Source organism: Phyllostomus discolor, chromosome 5 (assembly GCF_004126475.2).
Source record: "Phyllostomus discolor isolate MPI-MPIP mPhyDis1 chromosome 5, mPhyDis1.pri.v3, whole genome shotgun sequence".
In the NCBI taxonomy this organism is placed as follows: domain Eukaryota; kingdom Metazoa; phylum Chordata; class Mammalia; order Chiroptera; family Phyllostomidae; genus Phyllostomus; species Phyllostomus discolor.
In genome coordinates, this window is record NC_040907.2 from 11,675,301 (window position 1) to 11,700,294 (window position 24,994).

The window sequence follows — 24,994 nt, forward strand, 5'->3', positions numbered from 1 at the left end:
AAGGAAGGACTTTGGGGGCTACAGCAAAAAGGGGTGATGGACCCTCGACCCTCGGCTTTGACATAGCCTGAGTCCTCATTGTCTGCGAGAAATCTCCTAATCTCTTGGCTGACTTACTTCCTTTGCTCTACCTAAGCCTGAAACAATGACAGAGGGTGGTGCAGCCCTGTGCTGGAAAGGGCAGGTTCCCCAGGTGATCAGGCCTAAGAAAGAACATGTAAAATCCTGTGAAACCTGCTTTGTTTAGAATGTTTTCAATTAATTGATAAGGGTCCAAGCAAGAAGTAAGTTTGTTCCTCAAAGTTTTACAGCTCTTTAGCTATCTGACCGGTACTCAAAATAGGCCCTCAGAGTTCTTTGTTATCTATTGTTTGATCCTTACTTCCCGGCAATGAATAATGAGCTTTACCTGAATTCCTGTGTAAACGAACCCAATAAAAGCCTGCTCGGGCAGGAGAATGAGGCATTCTCCCCTAGGGAGGGTGGCCAAGGCGCTCTTTACTAGAGAGAGTGGCCGTTACATCCCTATTTCCCCACAGGACCTGGTTGTGTCTGTGTATGTTTTTCTCGTGTTTCAATGAGCCATCCGCTGCCTTCCGCGGTCACTGCAAGCTGGTGGCTGCGTCCCATGGAGGATACAGGAATGACACAGCCTCCGTTCTCAAGGAGCTCACAGCCACCTCCAGGAGACACACAGTTACAATACAATTGATATGTATTACAGCTCAGATGAGAGCTAGAAGGGTGGTCACGGAAGAAGCCTTCCATGAAAGCACGGGCTCTATCAGAGCAAGGACTGGTACAGCAGGTCTGCTGCTCGAGTTGCCAAGGACGGTTAGATGAACACATACACAGGTGAATGAATTTGATTCAGTTCAACAAACCTCTCATAGACAATCTTACTGCCCAGGGCATTGTGCTCTGAACTGGGAGTGTGCAGGTGGAAAGGGGGCACCTCAAGGCTCTTAATGAGCTTCCATAATACTTTTCCTGGCAATACAAACTTCTATAAAGAGATGTTTCAATAAATGGAGCGAATTGTAGGGGTAGGCAAGCTCCTGTGACAATGAGATGGTGAAGGGGGGCTCTAAGGTCTCTCAACACAGGCCTTCCTGGAATGAACTTGTTGAATTGAAGCGTGGCTACTTGTAGCAGATAAATGACAGTCATGGACAGCTTCCAGTCAAAGGAATAGTACAGTCAAATTGGTATTTATTGATAGGATGGAGGAAGGAAGGCCAAAATCAATGACATGAGCAGGGAGGCTGAATTAAGAATGCAAAGCATGGGGGTAGGTATTTGGTGTGTAGAATGTGGCAGTTGTGCAAGTATTCAGAGACAGGGTGCAGCGTGAAAGGAGTATCGATGAAAGGCACCCCGTGAAACCCTCTTTCAGCATCTGGCAGAGAAAAAGCTGCCCTGGAAGAACCCCTAAAGAGGAGCCAGAGGAGGACTAGGAGAGGCTGGTGTACTGGGAGTCCAAACGAGCGAAGAGAAGGCAGAGACAAGGAGGGTCAGGAAGCAGGGAGCAGTCGTGTCCAGGGCTGTACAGAGAGGTCCAAAAAGCCTCCACGTGATAGGCAATAGGGGACCTTTAGCCAGAGCAGTTTCTGTGTAGGGGGCGCAGGTGGGAGTTTCACTGCAATAAACGAGTGAATGAGGGAGTAGAAAAAGCGAGGGTGAGGACGAAAATGAATGAATAAATCAAGCGCTGTGCCCTCACTTGCCTTGGGAAATTCCAGAGTCAACGTCGGGAGTTGGTGCGGAGGAAGGGCCTTCCAGACGGGGCTCTGGATGCCACCTAGGAAACCTGAGAGCCTGGAAATCCTCAGGTAGGCGCGGCTCCAAGGTCAGGGTCACCTCGGGCCGCTCGGCAACCCGTCACCTTGACGACCGACTCCTATAACTGTGACGGACGGAAGCAGGCAGATCATCTCGCGATATCTGGCGGCCGGCGCCGGTCTTCTGGGCCTGGGAACCGCGGCCAGCTCTCGCGAGTCTTGCCTGGAGTCGGCGCGCGGGGCCAGGTCGTCAGGAAAGCTGTAGTTTAGGGCGAGAAACATGTCGGATTCAGAGCTCGGTAGGAAGTGGGACCGGTGCTTGGCGGACACGGTCGTCAAGATAGGTAAGAGGCTCCTCGCCCCTGGCAGCCCCGGTCCGGAGCCGATGAGCCAGCTCGGGGCTCCGCTGACCCGGCGGGCGGAAGGAAAGCTCCGCGAGAGGTCAGGCCGCCCGGCCTGTTCCTGTCCCTTAGGCCAGGGCCAGGTGCCGAGCCCGGGCTGGAGGTCACTCGGGCGGTGGGGGACGCGGGCCGGAGGAGCCCGGGCCGCGCCGAGTGGGAGGAGTGGAGTTGCGGCCCCGAGGAGGTGGGGGGATTGGGTTGGCAGGTGGCACAACCGCGTGCCAGCGGCTCGAAATTCTCCCTGCGGCCACATCTCCGGCGCGGGGAGTGGAGCCTGGTCCGCAGGCCACAGCCCAGCCCAGCTGAAACCGAAGCGCCTTCTGAAGAAGGTCATCGGGAGCATTTTATAACACCGCCAGACCCTGACGTGAGTTGCTGTCATTCCCGAGCTGTAACCTGATTTATCCGGGCCTGAAACCGGAGACTCGGTGATGGGGAGCTGGAATGAGGATTGCCCTGGAAAGTAAGACATTGGTCACTTTGTAGGCCTTAGTGTAACTGGAGCCTTTTCACATGTGCTCGGGGACGACACGCAGTACCAAGAGGGAACTCCTGTATGGAGCCAACGCAAGTGCCCGACACTGTGCTGGGTGCGCAACTTCATTCATTGCCCCATGCGGGTCACGAAATTGAGAGTCGGGTGAAGGGCTCTGCCCGGGGACTAATAAATGGCAAAAGTGGGTATTTATCCCAGGCTTTCTGGCTTCAGGTCCCATGCTCTTTCTTCCACACTCATTTTTTATTATACAAATTTGATATTTTGGGGTGGAAATCTTAAAGAGTACTTAAGAGGATTGTCCTTGAATGACAGTCTAGGAAAAGAAATGAGATTGTAAGCTCCATGACAGCAGGGATGTTTTTGGTTTATTCACTGCTGTATCCCCAACCCCTGGAAGACTGCTTAATAAAAGTTGTTAAGAGTGGATAAATGAAGTAACGTATCTCAGGCATTCAATACCGCTTCACCCTTGAATTCACTATTGATCAGCGGTGTGATTTGGGGCAAGTTATTTAACTTCTCCATGCCTGTTTCCTCATTTGTAAATGGGCAACAAAAATGATTACTATCTCACAGACTTGTTGTGAAGATGAAATGAGTTAGTTTTATGTAAAGGCTTGAGTAGGACTCATTTACTAAGAATGGATTATTTTGGAAGTGACTGAAGAAATACACAATTTTTGTTATTCTTAACAGCTCACATTTTGGAGAGAAGATTTAGCACCTAGATATGAAGTGACCAAAGTAATTACTACCCAGTATGATGTAGTAGTTAAGAATGAGCAGTAGATAGAGCTGAGTTTGAATCATCCACTCTTACGCGTCACCCCCACGCTCAGTAGTTGTGTTGCTTTGAGTAAAGTCGATTAAATGGGGACAAAGAGACAGATTTACCTAAAAGGATTATGAAGAGTGAAGGTCAGAAAAATATGTAAGATTCTTAGCGGAGTGCCTGGCACTGAGCGTGTAGTAAATGGAGGTGGTGATTGCTGGTCGTAGAATTGTGTAGCTAGTGACCATCGCGTGAGGCAGTGTGTAGTGCCAGCATTTGTGAGTGCGACAGTGGTTGGGGGTGTGGCATACACAGGTAAAACAGATGAGGCGCGGTGATGTACGACTACAGATAAAAATTAAAATGAATGATTCCGACTCTTTTTACAGTGGCACTATTATAAATCACGTGAGTGGAGTGATGGGCTAAGGTCATCCAGTCAGAGTTTGCACGGGGAATGGGCCCGTTAGCTGACCTTTGGAGAAGGACTTGGACGTGGATGGTCTGGGAGGGCGGGGGAACTTGAGCAGAGGCCTAGCGGAACTTACGTGGTGGAGGAGATTGAAGCCCGGAAAGGTGAAGCGGCCGCAAGCGGAGGAGATGGGTTAGAACCCAGGCATTGTCATCTCGGCACCCCTGTTCCTCAGGGAAGGAAGTTTGGGTGAAGTCAGGACTGTGGCATGTCTTGGAGAGGCTCCACTTTGACTTTAAGGCTTTTTTACATGCATTCTGTGGATTCAAGGCCCCTGTTTTAGATTAAAGCCATTACTTGATGCTTCCAGGGCTCATTGCACGTAGGCTGGTGGGGAACCATGGGACGGTTTTAAACGACAAATATTTGCTGAGCTCTGGGCCAGCCGTGGGCAAATAGAGAAGCAGAAGGCATGTCGCTGCCCTCCACAGGGAGTCAATGTGATAGAATGGGATTTTCATATTGTTCTGGCAGTGTTTTATACAGAGCAGGTTTGGAGTAGAGGAGGCAAGCAGTACGGTAAGTGTGAAGCAATGGAAGTCTGAACTGCCAGGCTGGAAAGAAATATTTGAGAAACTCCAAACTTTTCCCCCATTTATAAAATGAAAATTGTGTAACCCACTTCTTAGACCAGCACAGTGACAAGGATGGAGTAGGAACTCGATAACTGATATTTTTTCTTATTTTCTCTCCAATTGGTTAACTTTACCTCGTCTTCATTCCTTATAAAGATGACTCCTGGCCCTGGCCGGGCAGCTCAGTTGGTTAGAGCGCTGACCCAGTGCACCAGAGTCGCGGGTTCAATGCCCCAGTCAGAGCACATACAAGAGGCAACCAATGAATGCATAGGTGGGTGGAACAACAAGTCCACGTTGCTGTCTCTCGCTGTCTGTCTCTCTCCCTTCCTCTCTCTCTAAAAATTAAAAAAATATATTTTAAAAAATGACTGCAAGGTTAGAACTTGGGTAAGTGGTAACATCATTGATCAGAATTTGGAAGTAAAACAGGAGTGGGGTATGTGTACCTCACTTACACCAAGTAACACATAAGACTTAGTAACTGGTTACATTTAGCAGGAGAGAGAGACAATAGGGAGAAAACAAGGTCATGATTTTGGTTGCTTTTCTAAAGCTTACATTGTTGAATTTGAGAGCGGTAACGGAGAAGTTAAAAGTGGAGAGCTGAGTTCAGATTTTGAGGCGGTTGTCCCTTTAGTGATGGTCTTAGACACGGGGCGTAAGAGGGACGAGGCATGGAGTCGGACTTTGGGAGGCTTTTATTTAGCCTGAGTGGTCCTTGAGACGGGGGGGGGGGGGGGGGGGGGGGGGGCTCTTCTCTGTGGCTAGTGTGCTAGCTCCTGCTCTTACAGGCAGTGAGAACTCTTTAAACTTCTTTGGAGGCGTGCTTTTCTCGTTCTTCGGGATAGAAGTGGACTCGGAATGGCAACCTGTCAGAAGACGGGGGTGTTTAAAAGAGTCAGGCAGGGAAGAAGGGGCCAGGGCACGTGTCAGTTACCTATTGATACTTTTACACTGTCTGCCCTGACGGAGACCGAAGGGCAGCCATGGTGAGTGGACAGCTCCCTTTGCGAGCATGTCTCTGTTTGGCTAAAGCCTTTTTGGTTTTGCCCTACTGGTTTGCTTGGTGGGGGCGGCGGTGGGGGGGACTATTTTAATTGTTCATGTTTGGCCTAGGTGTTGCACAGATGCGTTAGATAGCCCTTGTAAACACGTACCTTAGGCAGTGTTTCCTTTTTTTTTTTTTTAAGATTTTATTTATTTTTAGAGAGAGGGGAAGGGAGGAAGAAAGAGAAGGAGAGAAACATTAATGTGTGGTTGCCTCTCATGTGCCCCGTACTGGGGACCTGGCCTACGACCCAGGCATGTGCCCTGACTGGGAATCGAACCGGCGACCCTTTGGTCACTTGCTTAATTCACATGTTTGATCATGTGTCCTTATGCTTTTGGGACTTTTATCAGCTTTTTATTTCACCTGGGGATGTAAATTACTGTCAGTAGCTCTTAATGTTAAAGAAGTGTTAGAAATGTTTGGAAGTAGTCAACCGGGAAACATGAACCAGAAAGCACTTTTATTTTCAAACAAGTAGAGAGTGATGCTTTAAATGCTAGTGCCAGCGCCTTACTGCAGGAAATGAAAAAGGGATGAAAAATATTACATTTCACGAATGACATGTTCCGTTAGTTTTATGTGAATGCGTCATTAATGGCTTTTGATAACTTTATGGATTTATTTTTAAGTTTGTTATCAGATTTATTGGATGCTCTGGTTTTCTTTCTGCACTCACTTCAAGGCCTGTGCTGTTTATTTTCCTTGTAGCGCTGAGTAATTCGTCTTGTACGCACCCGCATACATCACACGTTCTTGTTACTGAGAGCAGGAGGCATAGGCTCCTGCCAGTGTAGACTGGATGGGAGGTTCTGCATGTTCCGTCTCCAGGGGAAGTCATTCCAGATGAGAAAGCCGTAGACACGAGGCCTGTGGAGGCGCCTCCCTGTGGCTTGAGCATCTCTAAGCCCCGCACATGTGGGTCATGGAAGCACGGCCACTGCCTCGGGGTCCTGTTTCGACTCCCTCCTGAGTGCTGAAGGCCAGCACCGGAGGCCCCGATCTCATGACTGAGGTAGTGTGTGTGTGTGTGACAAAGGCCAGGGCCTCAGGGCTGCAGATTTTCGGAGACTTTGCGGAAAACCTGATTCCAGCACTTCCTGGGCTCATGCGGAGGTCCTGGGAATCCCCAGTGTGACTTGAAAAGCTGTGAAATTGGTGGTGTCCCTCTTCCCTGCATTTCACTCCCACTGTGAGACGAGGATAGGGGATATCTAGTGTTCCTAGTCCACTCATTGGCCAGGAAATCTGAAATGGTTGGGGGAGGGGTGGGCCAAGGCTGTTGATGCTTTTCTGAAAAGGGCTGTTTTTGCAAGACTGGTATAGTAAGCACTACGGTGTTTTTCATTTTCTTAGTGACAAGGACGACTGCAAGCCGCGGGCATTTGTAAGCAGCCCCTAGAATGTATTCCATTCGGTGGGCCATGGTAGCATTCATGTGCCTTTGCTTTTCTTTTGTCCATTTTTCCCCACTAGAAATAAATGCACTTCCAATAAGCACCTCTCTGTGCCTTTTCCTCTTGTCTATAAAATAGTAGTACCTGCCTCAGAGGGTTGTTGTAAGTAAGGAAATGAAATAATCTCTGTAGAGCAATTAGGGCATTAGCTGTTCTTGAGAAATGTTAGCTGCATTAGTGATCATAAGTTAAAACACATTTGCTCTGATCTTGGCTGTTGTGAGTAGTGTGGAAGCCTCACCACACACACACACACACACACACACAGAGTCTGTCTGGGAAAATGTCCAGTCATTGTTAATGTAATGAGAATGGTTTGCACAACATTGATGTGACCTGGCAGCCAGGGACACTGGACTGGAATGTGCATGTGTGAACAGTGACGACTTCACTGTACTAGTCAGTGGGGGCGGTAGACACTGTTGACTGAGCATGTGCACTGTGTGGCCATCACATTCAAAATGACTGAGCGAGTACAGCAATGACTCTGCATCAAGGATGACTCAGAAGGCTTTCGGGGATGATGCAGTGGGTGCAGCGCAAATAAAAGTGTGGCACATACGCTTCAAAGATGGTTGAGAATCTGTTGAAAGTGATCCACGTTCTGGAAGGCCTGCAACGAGCAGAACCCCTGAGAATGTCGAACATGAATGGGCTGCAGTAACAAAGATTGGTGACCCACAATGCAAGAACTAGAAACTAATCTGGGAATTCCAGAATCTACTGTGTCTGAGATTTTGATGTAGGGTCTTGGCAAGAAACGTATTGTGGAAAAGTTCATCCCATGGCTTCTGTTACCAGAGCAGAAGGAATGCTACTCAGTAGTAGTTGCTAAGGACTTGATTCAAACTGCGACCAATGAACCAGATTTCCTCAAGGTCATAACTTTGAAGGGGACTGAGTACAATGTGCCCTGTGTACAATGTTTCTTGTGTCTTGTATCTGCTTCAGTAAATGTCTCTATTTTTAAATAGTGTGTGGCTGGATACTTTCTGGACAGACCAAAACACTCTGTGTGTGTGTGTAACAATTACATACATATAATTGTTAATGTATATTCTTCCCAACACAATACCAGGGATTGTGACAAGCCTGGGGTCCGGGGGTTGCACAGATGAATGGGCACTGGCCCTCCCCTTGAGGGGCTTATCTCTCTGAGGAGTGTGAAAAGGAGGCGGTGACGTTGGAGTTTCACCTTGGGACCCTGTGTAGGCGTTTAGTAGGTGGGCCAGGTGGAGGACTGCGTTCCAGGCCCCAGAAACCGTCCAGGCTGCGTCCCAGAGGAAGAGACGGACTCCTGCGGGGGATGATGGTAATGGCTGCCATCTATTAAGCACTTGCCATGCCCCAGACACTGTGCTAAGCATGTTATGTTTTACATGCATTATATCATTCAGGCCTATATTCTCCCAGTGTTTTTCCAATTTTTGTATTGTGATAAAATATACATAATATAATTGATCACCGTAACCATTTTTAAGTGCACAATAAGCGGTATCAAACACATCCATAATGCTGCGCAGCCGTTACTGTCACCCATCTCCGTAACTCCTTTTCTTCTCTTAAAGCCGAAGCTCTGTCCCCATGTGATAATGACTCCCCGCTCCCGCCTCCCCCCAGCCCCGGGCAGCCACCACTCCGCTTTCTGTCTCCGTGATGTTGACTGTTCTAGGGACCTCACGTGAGCAGAACCGTGCAGTATTTGTCCTTTTCAGACTAGCTCATTTCACTCTGCATTATGCCTTCAAGTTTCATTCATGTTGTAGCGTATGTCAGAATTCCATTCCTTTTTAAGGCTGAATAATATTTGTGTGTGTGTGCATGTGTTCGCTTTGTCGATGGACACTTGGGTTGCTTCCACATTTTAGCTATTGTGAGTAATGGTGTTATGAACATGGGTGCATACCCAGAAGTGGAATTCTTGGATCATATATTCTATTTTTGATATTTTGAGGATCTGCCATATTGTTTTCCATGGCAGCTGTACCATTTTATATTCCCACCAATAGTGCACAAGAGTCTCAATTTCTTCACCTCCTTACCAACACTTCCCTCCCTCCCTTCCTTCCTTCCTTCCTTCCTTCCTTCCTTCCTCTTTTCCCTCCCTTCCTCCCTCCCTCTCTCTCTCTTTTCTTGATAGTAGCCATCGTAGTGGGTATAAGGTAGCATCTCATTGTAGTTTTGATTTGCATTTCCCTCATGATGAAGGGTGTCGAGCATCTTTTCATGTGTGCATTGGCCATTTGTTTATCTTCCTTGGAGAAATGTCTTTTCAATATCTTGTTGTGTTTTAGGCACTCGTTCTGTGTATATTCTGGATATTAATCTCTTACTAGATGGTTTGCAAATATTTTTTCCACTATGTGAGATGCCTTTTTACTCTGTCGATAGTATCTTTTTTTCTTGGGCTGCAGGAGACTTTATTGATCTAGTGGTTGAGGATAAGTTCGTGCACAGGGAGGTGGTAGTGGTGGCGTGGCCATGGCTGCTTGTGTAGCTGGTCCGGTGGCTGCTGACAGCCACATCTGGGGGCCACGTGGTGCCGTCCTGACTGCCCGGCACTTGCACCTGGAAGGCAGACATGGGTGGGGTCCTGTGCCTGGTGATCAGACCTCCTCTGGGGGACAGTGGACTCTTGTGAGGTTTGTATGTGTGTAAAAAAGAGAGAGAAGAGAGAATTACATTTTTTCCCCCTAAACTGATGCCTACATTGATAGGCTGATGCATTGACAGACTAATTGATTTTTAAATTTCATGGAACAGTTCATCATCCATTTACCTCATTTCAAACATACATCCTTGCCCCCGCGCCCTCGTTGTTGTTAAGTAATGTTGAAATGGACAGCCAGCCGACATTGCACCAGTGTTGCCCACACCCACCCACTTGTTGCCTGTGGGCTTCGTTGTGTTATGATATTGTCTTTTGATGGACAAAATTTTTAAATTTTCATGGAGTCCAGTTTGTCTGTTTTTTCTTTGTTGCTTGTGCCTTTGGTCTCTGAGCAGGAAAAACCTCCATGTTTCTCTTTTACTCACACACTCCCAGGACTTCTGACATCAGATGTGGGAGTTTTCCACTCTAGGCGATTCTCTGACACCAGCTAGCTGTCCTGTAATTCAGTTCAGTTCTGACGCCGACTGGAGTTAGCACAGACCCCGCCCCCACCGCCCGCGCCCCATGCTAAGGGCTCTTTCCCACTGTCTGGCCCCACTCGGGTGTCATCACAAGTGCAGATTGTTACCCCAGCTTCTGACTGGCTGGCTGGCTGTGTGAATCAGAGGCTCCCACAACCCCCTCCTAGGGTTTGATCATTTGCTAGAATGGCTCATAAAACTGAAGAAAGGAGTGTACTTAGTAGAGCACCAGTTTATTGCCAAGGATGTTAAAGAACATGAGGAACAGCCGCACGAAGAGATAGATACGTAGGGTAAGATCCTGAAGAGGCCCCAAAAGCAGGAGCTCTTGTTTCTATGGAGTCCGGATGCGCCACCTTTCAGGTCATGGCTGTGCTCGCCAGCCTGGAAGCTCTCAGAACCCCATACTTTTGGGATTTTTATGGATGCTTCAGCACAGAGGTACGATCAGTCCTTAATTAATTCCTAGCTCCTGTCCTCTTTTTGGAGAGTGGGGAGGGGCAGGGGAGGCTGAAAATTCCAAGCTTGGCTTGGTCTTTGCGGTGACCAACCCCATCTGAGGCCATCCAGGAGCTCACCAAGAGTCACTTCATTAGAATGAAAGATGCTCCTGTTGCCCAGGAAATTCCAAGGGATTTAGGAGCTCTGTGCCAGGAACTGGGGACGGAGGACCTATATATGTACGTGTATGTGTATATATATATTTTTCCTATTATTTTACAGTGTTGTGTCCATGAAGTCATTGCCAAACCCAATGCAACAAAGCTTTTGCCCTATGTTTTAGTTAAGAGTTTTATAGTTTTAGATTTTATATTTAGATCTTTGAGCCATAATGAGTTAGTTTTTGTATTTGGTGTCAGGTAAGGGAGGATCCAACTGCATTCTTTTGCATATGGATATCCAGTTTTCCTAGCACCATTTATTTAAAAAGACTGTTCTTTCTTCATTGAATGGCCTTGGCACCCTTGTCAAAAATCATTTGATCGTATGCAAGGGCTGTTTCTGGGCTCTCTGTTCCATTGGTCTACGTGTCTTTATGCCAGAGCCGCACTGTTTTGGTTACTGTAGCTTTGTAGCTAATTTTGAAATCAGGAGGGGTGAGCCTTCCAGGCTTGCTCTTATTTTCTAAGATTATTTTGGCTCTTGAGGGTCCCTTGATATTTGAATGGGTTTTTCGATTTCTGCAAAAAATATGTCATGGGATTCTGATAGGGACCTGTAGATCACTTCGGGTGGTATTGGCATCTGTTACCAAGTACTGGTCTGTGGTATGGAATCCCGCATTCCGTTTATCCATTTGTCAGCTGATGGATTTCCGTTGTTCACACTTCCTGGCTGCTAGGAATTATGCTGCTGTCATCCAGTGTGCGAGTTTTTGTGTGGACATACGTTTTCATTTCTCTTGGACATGTAATAGGAGTGGACTTGCTGGGTTGTATGACCACTCTTTATGTAGCACTGAGAAAAACCATTAAATGTTAAGTTGAAGAGTGACGTGGCTGAATTCCGATTTCAGAAAAATCACTGAATTAGCATGAGGAGAATGAATTGGAAAGGGTCAGAGTGAAGACAGAGAGGTGGGTTAGCATATTGCTGCAAGATCGTGCCAAAGACGGTCAGCTTAGAGGGAACCAGAAAGCAGGCAAGGGCAGGAGTGGAGTGGACGCTGAAGTGATGGTGACAGCACAGTGGTGGTACTTACGGCGCTTGAAAGGCAGGCCCACGAGTGGGAGGAGCAGAGTGGTGCCTGGCCTGTGTAAATCGAGAATGGTGTTGGAGTTGACCAATAAGAGAGGCAGGAGGGAACCCAAGTAACATTCTGTGGTTTATTAACTTCTGGTTTGTCTTGAGATAGGTCATTGGTTATACGCAGCTCAGTCAACAGGATGAAAGTTATCGCTTTGCTATATGTTCATCTTCACACAAAAAAGGGGGTTGGCCTTGTTCCTTCCTTGGTAAGAAAGTAGGACAGGCCTTCCCGGTGGTGATGACCTCTGCATGACAACATCCCTCTCATTAAGGCTCTCTTTCGTCCCTCTCCAGAGGAGAGGAGGAAGCATGAGAAGCACCTGGTGCAGAGCCCCAGTTCCTGCTTCGCGGATGTGAGACGCCCAGGATGCTGCACAGTCACCGGTGTCTGTAGCCCTGCACGGACGGTGGCCTTGTGTGCTGGCTGCGCCTCTGCCCTCGGCCGCCTGCAGGAGGCGCAGCCAGGCTGACAGAGGATGCTCCTTCAGAAGGAGGCGGCACTAAAAGCACCCAAATCAGGAGGAGTGGGGGACCGTCCCAATGAGCATATTTTGAATTAAAAAAAGGTGGGACAGTAAATGACTTAGCAGCTAGCCCTTCTTAGAATTAGCCACCAGATTTTGTGTGTTCATCCATTAATCAATTGAGTGTAGTTAATTGTTTCCGGCCATTTTAACGTTAAAAAATACTACACTGAAAGAGGCCTTGAATAAAGTCATGGAAAAAGAAAGCAAATTATTGTTTTTCTTTAAGTATCAGTTCATCTGATAAATGTGGGTTACCGCAAAGTATTGGTGGTTCACCAAAAATTGCCTTTTGGTGGCCTGTGTTTGCAAACCGATGCCTCTCCATTTCAGGGAGTGATATCAATTAGGCTCAACCAAAATAGTTCAAAGGGTTTTGTTTGTTTATGGGTTTGGGTTTCAAATTAGTACATGTTAATTGTTGAATTACTAGACATGTTTTGTTACATGGATTTCTAAACAGGGTGTGTATTTCTAGGCAATTTCTAAACAAGCGCAGAAATACTTTTTCCATTGGCAGCAGCAATACATGAATAACGGAACATTGCGATCTTGCTAGAGGAGACTTTTCTGTTAGTATTATAGAATAATGTAATTAGGCGCTATATGGAACTGGAAAACATATTTAAATTTTTGTCTGGCTGTGGTTTTATGCTTTCCTAAAATGAGGGCTGAAATAGTTTATTAGTAAATATGCTGAATTGCTTTCTCTGGCAAGTGCATTTTAGTATTGAATCCAAGTAAAAATACAAATATTTACTTATAAAAGTCATTTGGTGTGGCAGTATTTTTACTACGGCCATTGACCCACTAGTGAAATGCTAGGGCATTGCTGGACTGGATCCTATTTACTTAAAGGCCAAGAGAGGGAAAGAGAGACGAAGCGAACATTAATTTAATGCTGGTTATTTGCCATCGTGTTTGGTACACTAACATACTACCCCTTTTCACTTTTCCAGCAACTCAGTGAGGAAGTTTATCTTTGTTTTTGCAGCAAGAAAAATAATGTGCAATGACATTTATAGAAATTGAGAAGCTTATTTTAAAATCTATATGAAAAACTAAACAATCCAAAATAGCCACAGCAATTATTTGCTTATTCATAAAGATTTTATTTATTTATTTATTTATTTATTTATTTTTAGGGAAAGGGAAAAGGGGAGGGAGAAAGAAAGGGGGAGAAATATTGAGGTGAGATGCCTTTCACCCGCGCCCCATCTACGGACCGAACCTGCAACCTGGGCACGTGCCCGGACCGGTAATCAAACCGGTGACCTTTTGCTTTGCCCGATGACACCCAGTCAACCGAGCCACACCGGTCAGGGCAGCCAAAGCAGTTTTTGAAAAGAAAAACCAACTTGTAGGAATAACATTGCCTGATTTCAAGACTTACTGTAGAGCTGCAATAAATAAGACTCTGGTACTGGAGGGATCAATGGGACCAGCTGTGTCTGAAACACTCGTGCACCCACAAATATGTGGCCAGTTTATTTTTGACAGAGATGCCTAGTCGGTTAATGGGGAAAGGGCTCTTTTCAGCAGATTGTGTCAGAATTACTGTATATCCATGTAGAGAAAAAAATGAAAAATGAACCTCATTATCACGCATAAAAAATTAACTTGCAAGGATCACAGACCTAAATGTAAAAGCTAAAACTGTAAAATCTCTAGATGAAAACAGGAGAAAAGTATTTGTGACCTTGAGTTCAGCAAAGATTTCTTAGGGCACAAAAATGCAAAAATTCACAAAGAAAAATTGGCATACTGGATTTGATCAAAACATACAATTTTTGCTCTTTGAAAGACACCATTAAAAAATCAAAAAGACGCACTTTCCCTTTCCACCCAAGACTGCGTCTCTCTCCCTGGCTGAGTCGAACCCTTGAAGATGTGTCTCAGGAGCTGAGGGGAGCAGACCGTGGGGGAGCAGAGCAGAGCCAAGGTGTCTAGCTGGAGGGGCCGCCCTGGCCGCCCCCCTCAGCCTGGCTGTACGCTGAGCCTCTAAGCCGCTCTGCCACTACGTAGCCGGTCTCCACTGCGCCCCCAGTCAGGGGCCCCGTGGGTGTTGAGTTGATGCCAACAACTGTGGACCGACACTAGCAACTATCATAGCTTTGCCTCCTTCTTACTTAAAAACAAAAACTCAAGTGCATATTGTCTCTTTAGCCTAAGTGAGTAGATTGTTTTGGAAGCAGACAGTGAACCAGGCTGCTCAGTTGGGATCAGCAGGAAGCCTGACCCTTCATTCTTGTCCCCGACAACTGCGCCCAGCCGCTGTTACAGCCAGCCCGCTGTTACAGAGCCGGGTGAGCAGCCCGAATCTTGCCAGCTCTCCAAACACTCTGTGTATCTCAAACGCTTTGAGTCTGTGAAGGGATAAACAAAATGTGAACTATTATCCAGCCTTAAAAAGGAAAGGAAAGAGGGTGGGGGAATAGTGTGAAAGTGGTCAGAAGACAGACTTCTGGTGGTGAGACACATGCGCCCTGGAGGTGTGCCGTACAGCGTGGTGACTGCAGCGGGCACTGCCGTGTGGGTGATTCGAAGCTGCTAACACAGTAGGTCCCACAAGTGCTCGTCACGGGGGAAAACAAACAGTAAACAGCACAGAAAGACAAGCCACCGAATGGGCGAAAACATTCGCAATACATGTATCTGGTAAAGGAGTTGTTTCCAGAATAAATTAGGAAATCTTAACATTAATCATAAGACAACTCGTTTAAGACAATGGGTAAAATGTTTGAAAAAATTTTTAACAAAAGAATTAAAATTGTAATGAGATACCCCTACACGTCCTTTAAAATAGTTTAAATTAAAAAGACTGACAGCACTGAGGTTCGTGAGGGTGCGGAGCAGCTGGCATCTCGCACACGGCTGATGGGAGTGTAGAATGGTGCTGCCGCTTTGTAAAACTGCTCGGTAGGTTTCATAAAGTTAAACGGAACATCTAGTCTTTTTCCTCCTGGGGACTAGCCCAGGAGAAATGAAAACACATCCACAAGGGGTCTGGAGTATGATGTTCATAGCAGCTTTGTTCCTAATGCCTGCACACTGGGAGGAACCCAGATGTCCTCACAGATAAATGGATAAGCAGAACGTGGACTGGCCATAGTTTACAACACGTGGTAATAGAAAGGGACAGATCGCTCATGCGCGCAACAACACACATACATCCAGAGTCATTAGGTTGGGTGAAAGAAGCTAGACGCAGAAGAGTACGTACTGTCTGTCCTGGGGTTCAGCACCCAAACACCCTCCAAACAAACAGACACAGAGCACAGGCAGGCCTTGGAGATGGGCGTCCAGTGCTGGGCCACAGCCATAAAGCGGGTCATAATCTTTTGCTGGCGGAGGGTCTTGCCTTCAGTTTGTGAGAGCACACGCCTGTGAAGCTCAGGAAAGCAACATGCAGTGAACGATGTATGCCTGGGTATACCTTATGATTCCCGTAAGATTCCAGAAAGTGAAAAGCAGTCTGTGATGACGAAGTACAAGAGGCAAGTGGTGGTCTGGGGCAAAGGGCGAAGGGAAGGATGGACTGCTGAGGGGCACGAGGGAACTTCGGGTGGGGGTTGCGGTGCTGGTTTCACACGTATGTACACCCCTGTCTAACTCATTGAATTGTACCGTCTAAAAGGGTACATTTTATTATACATAAATTATGCCTCGAACAGTTACTTAAAGCCAAAAGGATAAAGTATGAAAAGGATATGAAAAACAGTCAGTGCCGGTGAAGATGTAAGCAACCGGACCCTTAGGCTCAGCCGGTGGATGTATGAGTCAGGGTGACCCCTTTGGAAAATTGGCAGTATCTGCCAAAGCTGACTGTGTGTACACCCTGTGACACGGCAGTTCCACGCCTGGGTTCGCACATACCCGGGAGACAGGCATGCATCTATTTCACCAAGTGACTTACCCTAGAGTGTTCACAGAACACTTCTTTTTTTAAAAAAAATTAGTGATATTTTTATTGGATTTCATTATTTTTTAAAGATTTTATTTATTTATTTTTAGAGAGGGAAGGGAGGGAGAAAGAGAGAGAGAGAAACATCAATGTGCAGTTGCTAGGGGTCATGGCCTGCAACCCAGGCATGTGCCGTGACTGGGAATTGAACCTGCAATGCTTTGGTTCGCAGCCCGCGCTCAATCCACTGAGCTATGCCAGCCAGGACAACAGAACACTATTCTTAACAGGAGCAACTAGAAACTACCCAAATGCCCATCAACAGAATGGATAAGTAAATAGTGGTGTATTGATGTAGTGGACTACTATACAGCAATGATAATGAATGAACTTCTGATACATACAGCCATTCACAACGTTGTTGGGTTAAAGTTCTCACTGCGAGATTCCATTTCTACAAGTTTAAAAACAGGCAGAAGTACTCTGTGCTATTAGAAGTCAAGGTGGCTATTTTGGTGGCAATGTGGTGACCTTTGGGTGGAGAGCTCTGACGAAGGGAACACAGACGGGCTTCTGGGGGTGGCGCTCAGCTCCTGCGCCTTGCTCTGGTTGCTGGTGCTGTGCTGTGTTCAGTCTGAAAATTCATGGACTGGTATACTGAATTGTGCAGCTTTCTGTGTGTGTATTTCAATAAAATGTTTTAAAAAGATGTACTGTCACAGAAGGCTGTCCTTGATCATTACAAAGTGAGAAGAGCAAGTTGTAGAACATCACGCATGATATGATACTATTTATATAAGTGGACTGCTAAACTTAATCCAAAGTATCCCTTGGGAATAATAATGATGCTTGGAGGGGAGGGTCCTTAACTCTGCCTTTTGTAATATAAATAAATAAATAAATGAGAACAGTTTCTTTTCAGAAAATGGTTTACCACTGAATTCAGTTGGTTCCTATAGTTGAAGACAGTGAATGCTCTAAATGAGTATGTTAAGTCTAGTTTTGTTACTGAACGTGTTAGTAGTTCAAAGTGAAAGTCCAACTTTGAAATTACGCTGGTCTCCATTAATGAAGTTTCTCATTGATTGACAGGTTGAAAGGATTTACTTGCTGTTGGTGGATGTGATGATGGCCCATTGTTGTTTTTCTTGGATGGCCCCATGTTAATAACCTCCATGAATTCACAGACTCACAGAACAATAGATGATTAGAACCGGAAGAAACCCTAGGGGTTCATTTGGTCCATTGGTTTTTAAATGTCTCCCAGAGTATCCCAGGAGTAGGGATAGTAGGTACGGAGAGGAAAGTGAGTAGGAGTAGGTACAGAGAGAAAAGTGGGGGAGGCTGAGACAGTGCTTTCTCGTCAGGCTTCCAACCCCCTTGCCCCCCCACCCCGCCCCACAGAGCAGCTCCACTTTGATCTGTTTTATTTTTCTGTTTTCTATGTAATGCATATTTTATTTGGAAAAATAATTTTATTCTCTGGGGGTTGGGGAGGCTGGTAACAACTAAGTTATTTCAGCTCTCTCATTTCACAGATTAGAAAATTGACACCTGGGAGACGGAGACCTTTCTCTAGGCCCATCAGATAGGGTGATTTGTGTGGAGCCTGTGTCTTTCTCTGGATATTGGGCAGATTCGTCCAGGAGACTGCTGTCTTCCATTCCCAGCTAACAACCCTTCTCCTCCCAGATTTAACCAGCCATTGGGGTCCCGCCCACTAGGCACAGACACACCTCCCTCCACTTCCCCACCACTGACCTGGAACTAGTTTGGAGCTTGCTGTAAGACACGGTTCCTCCTGAACGGAGCTGGTTTCTGTTCCAGCCAGAGACCGTCCCCACATGAGATGGCTGTTTGGAGTCATACGATGTGTAACAAACAGGAGAGTGCATTCATTACCAGTTTTCAGAATGTGCTCTGTGGAGCCCTAGAATCTGGGGGTCCCCTCTGGCACAAGTATGAGGTTCAGGAGGCGGGGCCTGGATGTTCCTGGAGCTCCTCGAATAGAAGCGTAGTTTTTATCTGTTGAACGTACTGGAAGAAAGGCTTTCTTTCTGTTTGGAAACTGTCCCGAGCTGCTTACTCTCTGTGACTCCCCAGCCACAGCCCTTTCAGACTATGCGCACACAGCGCAGGGTCACGGATTCACACGTCTGTGTGTGCACACTCTTTCGGCAACTGGAAACAAGATGGGAATGAAGAAAGGAAAAAGGAACAAACGATAATTTGAATGACTTTTTAAAAAATGTAGGTCATAATTTTAAGTTTTTTTTTAAAATAAAAGAATGCTTGTAAAAAAGGAAGCTGGAAAGAACTGTATTACTTATAAAATGAAAGTCTATTGGAATTGGTAGCTGTTAACAGCAACTTAGCTTGTCATTTTTAAAAATAAGTGGAGAAAGCGAATCTGAAATGCTCCTTAGCATGACAGGAATCAGAAATACAAGATATAAACTTAAGTGCAAACCAGAAAAAATACGGATGTGAGAGTAAGGGTGAATGTTAATGGGTGACAGGGAGTTGAATAGGAAGGCGGCAGGGGCATGTCCTGGGGAGGGGGCGGGTGGACGGGCAGACCACGGTGGGCCACGGGGCTTGTTTAAGGTCACGTAGACTCTTCGAGTTGCTTCAGTGATGTATCTTCTAGTAGAGTTTTAAAGCTATTTGATTAATCGTTGACAGTGTACATGGGAGGAATTGGAATCCTGTGCTTTTACTTCAGGTTTTTTTTATCCAACCTAAACCTGCATTAGGATGCGTAGGATAACTTATAATTAATGTAACGCTCTCACATAATTGTTGATGGATTTGTAGACTTACTTAACTTTGACAAATGTTTACAAGTTAGAACAAATGTTTCTGATTGTTTGTCAGAACCTGCACGTATGAACCACTCAGAATTCCTGTTTGATGGAAGTTAAATGATTAACTGAAGCAATTGACTTAAAGCAACATAATTCACTTCTGACTAGGAAGGTTGTCCTCAGAAAGCTGCTCGTTTCAGATGACTACATCGAAATCCATTAGCTGTAGGAATGTTTATTTTTATTTTTTAACCATCTCAGCGTAGGCTCTATGTGACAAACCCTGAGCTTGTGGGCTCGTGAGTATCCCACTTTGGGTGGAAGCAAAAGTACAGTCTGTAGCTGCTCCCATCGTGTTCTGTCTTGATATTAGAAAAATGCTGTTAGTCTTATGTTTTCGCAGAAAGATCGACTGTGATCATTGACAAACTACAACTTATTTTTCTGCTTGTTTCAGTGTAGCTTGAAATTCATTTTATTTCAGTTCATAACTTGTACTTGAGATTTCTTTTCTTCACTGAGTTTATAAAACTAAGTTTTTGGTTTCTTAAAGTATCTGGTGATTGGAGCGGTTTACTTGTGGGGCTTTGTGGAACAGGACGCCTTTAAGAACCGGCCGTGGAGTGCTGCTGTCATGCGAAGGCCTCGGGGTGTTGTGTCCTGTCCACCCGCGTAGCCTGGGCGCTTTGTCAGAACCAGACCTGAGTAGCAAAGAAGCGGCTGCTTGCTCTCAGGAAGCCCCAGAATTCAGGCGAGCCACGCCAGCACCTTTGCAATGCCGATTTGAGATACTCACCGTTTGCACCAACTATACCTTAAATGCAGACCCCTTGGTATCTTTTTAAAATATTCGACGCCCTTTTCCATCTCTCTTTTACTGTGTCCATGACTGCGTCTGTCTTTACCTAAGGATCTGTTATTTCAGAATCATCATTAAGTGTCGTCACCCCTACTCCGAAGTTCCTAAGTCCTGTTCAGAGGTCCCTTAAACACCGACCCTTTCATTTCTGCCTAGCTTGGAATACAGGAAAGGTGGGGGGACGGATGTCGAGAAGGGACCGAAGTATGTAAGGCAACATTTTTTGGTTGCATGGGCAGAAAAGATCGTCTGTGCTCCCTGTAGCTCATTTCTCTTGACACTGTCTCTCCGCCCCCCTTCTCTAATGGTACGGGTGCTCTGCCCATTGCTTCCGGTACATCCTGCTCCTGTCACTGTGTCTTGCACTCCAGCACTAGACAGTGAGCAAAGTGAGTGCAGGAACTTACGCCCCAGGGCCCAGCACAGTGCCCGGCTCACGTGAGGTCGGGACTCAGTTTGTATAAGTAAGGAAATGCCTGCACATCGTGTGGGCCAGGATGAATTTGGGAGTGTACTTAATTTTCTTTGCTAAGTCAGAATCAATGATTGTAATCGTCTGATTGTAATCTGTATGTCTGTAAGGAGGCTGCCCTGGCAGGAATGCAGCGTGGCAGCCAAGGACTGGGCTTCTGGGGTCGGACCGCTTGGGTTCAAATCCCAGGTGTGTGACCTGAGGCAAGTTACTTAACCTTTCTGTGTCTTCGTTTCTCTGTCTATAAAATGGGGCTAATAAAAGAAGTTTATTGTGAGGATCAAAATGAGGTGATTTTATCCCGAAGCATAAGTGCTTAGTGAATGCTCTTTACTAAATGTTGCGTGGTGTTCCTGAAAAGAATGTGCATGTTGCCGTTTTATAAATCAAGTTATATTTTAGACTTATTAAGAGAATTTGGTATTAAAGCTTACTTAGTGACTTATAAATAGCACCAGTGTTTTTGTAGTTATCCAGGTAGAAGTTTTCACCGTTTTCTTTGCAGCCTTCCCCACAGCACCCTGCAAAACCCCAGATACACACACACACACACACTTAATCAGTTGTTAAGTCCTGCACATTCTGCCAGCAAAATGTCTCTTGCTTTCCAAGTAATCCTACACACCTTCGTCAGATGAATCTTCCTAAAGCACAGCCTCAGTCTTGTTAGCCTGTTAAAAAACTCCTCAGGGAAGCCCCCTGCCTGCTGAATTAAGTGCTGTGGAGGCTCCTTGGCCCAGATTCTGGGGCCTGCAGAATGAGTCCCACCCCTTCCCAGCCTTATCTCCTGCTCTTCGGGACGCCTCGTGCTTTAGTTGGACTGCGGTCCTGCCTCACTCGCGCCTCCCATCCCGTTTCCCTATACAGGCCCTGCTTTTCTGCCACTGGGGGAGTGCATGCCCATTCCCCCAAAACTCTGGCTGTTAAAAGTCTGTCCTTGCCCTGGCTGGTGTGGCTCAGTGGACTGAGTGCCAGCCTGCGAAACAAAAGGTCGCCGATTCGATTCCCAGTCAGGGCACATGCCTGTGTTGTGGGCCAGATCCCCGGTTGGGGGTGTGTGAGAGGCAACCAGTTGATGTATCTCTCTCCTTCTCTTTCTCCCTCCCTTCCCCTCTCTCTAAAATTAAATAAATAAAATCTTTTTTTATAAAAAAAAAAGTCTGTCCTTTAAGGTAGCTCAAACACCACCTCTTTCCTGAAGGTTAAAAAAAAAATCTTCCCGGCAGAACACTGCCCCTCTCTCAGGGCACTGAGGATCTGCTTTTGCTCGCTTTTATGGATACCTGACCTGTTCCCCTTTCCTGGTCACGAGCTCCCCAAAGACGAGGCGGTGTCTTAGTTGTCCCTGACCTTGGTTCACCGCAGCGCTCTTGCTTGCCCCTCGGTGCTCAGCACTCATTTAAAGTTTGGGCTTGTTCCTGGGAGACTTTTTGTGGGAGAAGACAAGGGCAGTGACTCCGCAACGTGCTGTCCTTCCGAGCTTCCTACACGCACGCTCTTGATCCTCACTGCGCCCGACCAGGGAGGGGTGGGCCTCAGTAACATAGTGTTCTGGTTTTCCACATGAAGAAACCGGTGCTTTACCCAGAGACTGACACGCGACTGCCAAGCGACCTGACCAGCATTCGCAGTCACGTGTAGCCTGTCTTACCCCCAAGCCCATATAACCCTGTAGCTGGAGTATGGCCACTGTGTGACACTTCCCACTTTTTGAAGAATAAACACTATGAACGGGAGCGGTGTGCTCCAAGAGTAAAGGAATCTGTGCTCGGTGCCTTCTACTTAATAAATGCTAATACAATGGTACCTTGACACTCGTCATTAATTTGTTCCGGAACTCGTGACAAGTGCCGACACCAGTGGGCACTGGACCGTGAGACACTTTCTCTTGCAGGATGGTGTTGTGACTCACCCAAGTTTCAGCGAGCTCTACTGATCCCAGGTGAGCACGAAGAGTCCCGAGCAAATGGTGCTAAAACACCATTTTCTTGTCAGAACGCGACGAGAACAGGGTTTGATGAGTTCTGAAGCCGATGAGTACCGAGGTGTGACGGTAGATGTGTAAGGAAAAGAAAGTGTTGTGCTTGTTCCTCTGCTGAAGTTTTCATTTGAAGCAGGACTAGGCAACAGCATAGGAACTATGATGGCGGTGCACACAGGGCACAGGAGATTCCTGATTCTTGTACTGGCTGTCACGAGGGTGCGGACCCAGTTGCTGGCATTGGCGAGAGAGGCTGGAGGTGCTGCAGGTGTTGGGAGGGAAGGGACCGGCAGCAGAGCACCCTTTCCGGCAGCGCGGGGTCATTCGTTGGCTCTCCGCCCATCGGGTTCGTCTTGTCTCCAGTCAGTGCAAGGGAAATATTTCCTGCCTTGATTTGTTGACTTTCTCATGGATCCTAAGTAATCTTCAGGGTTTTGTTAGCAGTCCTGATTAAGTCAAATATCTGTGGTTTCTGCTGGTTTCTGTAAGGGACTGAAGAGTAGGGACCTAGTCATAAATTACCCACACGTAGTGCTGCATTCCCGAGAAACACTTGGCTGTCACATGTGACAGGAGACCCGCCGCTGCAGACCTCTGAGGTGTATGCCTGTGTGCAGGAAAGAGCCACGACCAGAGGCGGACAGCCTGGGCGTGAGTTCCACCTTTACAGACGTGTGTACCTGGGTCAGTCACGTGCCCTCTACCTTGTTTACTCTCCTGTAAGACAGGACCACGATGCACCTGAAAGGTGGTTCCTCTCTTGTGCATCCTTGGGAGGTTGTGCGGCGTCAGGGTTCCGGAGATTGGGCCATGTGCTGTGTACATTCATTTAAAAAGGACCCTTCTGTGGGTTTGGCTCTTCTGGAAGCAGAGCTCCAGTAATGCCTTCCACCGTGGCCTTCCCCGTCTTTTCTCCCTTCTGCTGGCTGGTTTGTGTGCTCTGGTCAGAGTGCGGGCAGTAGGTGACTACCCGGGAAATTCCTGCAGATGTCCCAGCCCCTGTCCAGCCTGGACAGCCACAGGAAGGTTACGGTCCTGTTAGATAGCCTCCCTCCTGGTCTGTTGCCTCCGTACCCCGCAGCGGTGTTGACCTCTGAGAAGCTGATGAACACTGGTCAGATTTGCCATCTCCAGGTCTTTGGTCCGGCACGCTTTCTCGGTTAATGCACAGGACTTGGCATTTACACTTGGACACCTGGGACAATCTGTCTTTGCCTCGAAGGATTAAGTAACACGGTTTGGAACTGACTGAAAACCTTTTTTCCCTCATAAATTGGGCCCCGAGCATCTTTCATGGAAATGTGATTCTCACTAAACTCAGTCCCCAGGGTACTTTTCCATGAAAGCGCACTCCTGTTTGTTCTGTCATAGCAGATGCATGTGATGGTTACAGTAGCGTCGACGGAAACATGATTGAACAGGAAAACCTGCCCGTTATAAGTAGGTCAGTGTGATAGTAATCCGTGTTTAAAGCACACATCCAGCTTTATTAAACACAAGGCAGCTCTAGGAAGGCCTTTATTTTATACTTTAAAGCAAAATGTTCTACTTCAACAGTGAGTCTGAAGGAATTCCCTATTTAAAATGTATATACATATATATATCAAAACCTGATACATTCCTAGAAACAATTGCTAATGCCACTAAAATATAGTCGACTATGCTAAGAAAGGGGGAAAAGGTTCTGATTTTCAGCCATGGCTCACCCTTGGTATATTTTAGATTAACTATTATATTACACTTTTGACACTGAGTTTTACTAGAGCTGCGGCAGACTTACCACCACTTACTACTGAGTTCTGTCAGACACGCAGACATGCAGCAGACATGTAAGCTTGTCCTCGCTCTGCAGATGAGCCGGCCGGGGCCGGCCGGGCGAGGGCGCAGGCCTGCGGCCAAAGAGCTAGCAGGCCCCGAGTCGCAGGGTGTGACCTCGGCCTGTCTCGCTGCAGCAGCAGAGTTCCTGCCGTCCCCCCTGCCCGAGAGTAAGTCCCTCATTCTCTGGAAGCTGTATCTTTTCTTTTTCTTTCAGACCTTCAAGAATAAAGTTGTTCCCTGGCTGGTGTAGCTCAGTGGATTGAGCGTGGGCCTGTGAACCAAAGGGTAGTCAGTTCAAATCCCAGTCAAGCACATACCTGGATTACAGGCCAGGTCCCCAGTAGGGGGCGCGCGAGAGGCAACCACACATTGATGTTTCTCTCCGTTTCTCCTTCCCTTCCCCTCTCTCTAAAAATAAGTAAAATCTGAAAAAAAAACCACCTCTATTCTAAAAAAAATAATAAAGTTGTTTGGCACATGGCTTCTAAGGATTTTAAAAACTTGCTTGTAATTTCTGTAGTTCTCATTTATAAAGTTTCTGCCCATGCATCTTGATATAAGTTATTATACAAATTAAAATGGAGTTGCTTTGCAATTTTAATTAATTTTTGGATGCAGATCCAATTTAGCATTGATTATTATACTCTAGGCTTATGAATTGAGGAGCTTGGTGTGAAGTGTTAAACGGGAGCTGGAGACCTTAATTATCATATAAATAGCATACTAAATAGACCAGT

At 46.6% G+C, this 24,994-nt stretch overlaps 1 protein-coding gene across 1 annotated transcript in view; it reads left to right on the forward strand.

Annotated features, from left to right (window-relative positions):
* The first annotated feature begins 1,967 nt into the window (after positions 1-1,967).
* MICOS10 (mitochondrial contact site and cristae organizing system subunit 10) overlaps positions 1,968-24,994 on the forward strand; it is a 31,084-nt gene continuing 8,057 nt past the window's right edge. Inside the window, exon 1 of the mRNA XM_028512891.2 lies at positions 1,968-2,125. Within this exon, the coding sequence (XP_028368692.1) occupies positions 2,062-2,125 (64 nt within the window). The 5' untranslated portion in view covers positions 1,968-2,061. The remainder of the gene's footprint in view (positions 2,126-24,994) is intronic.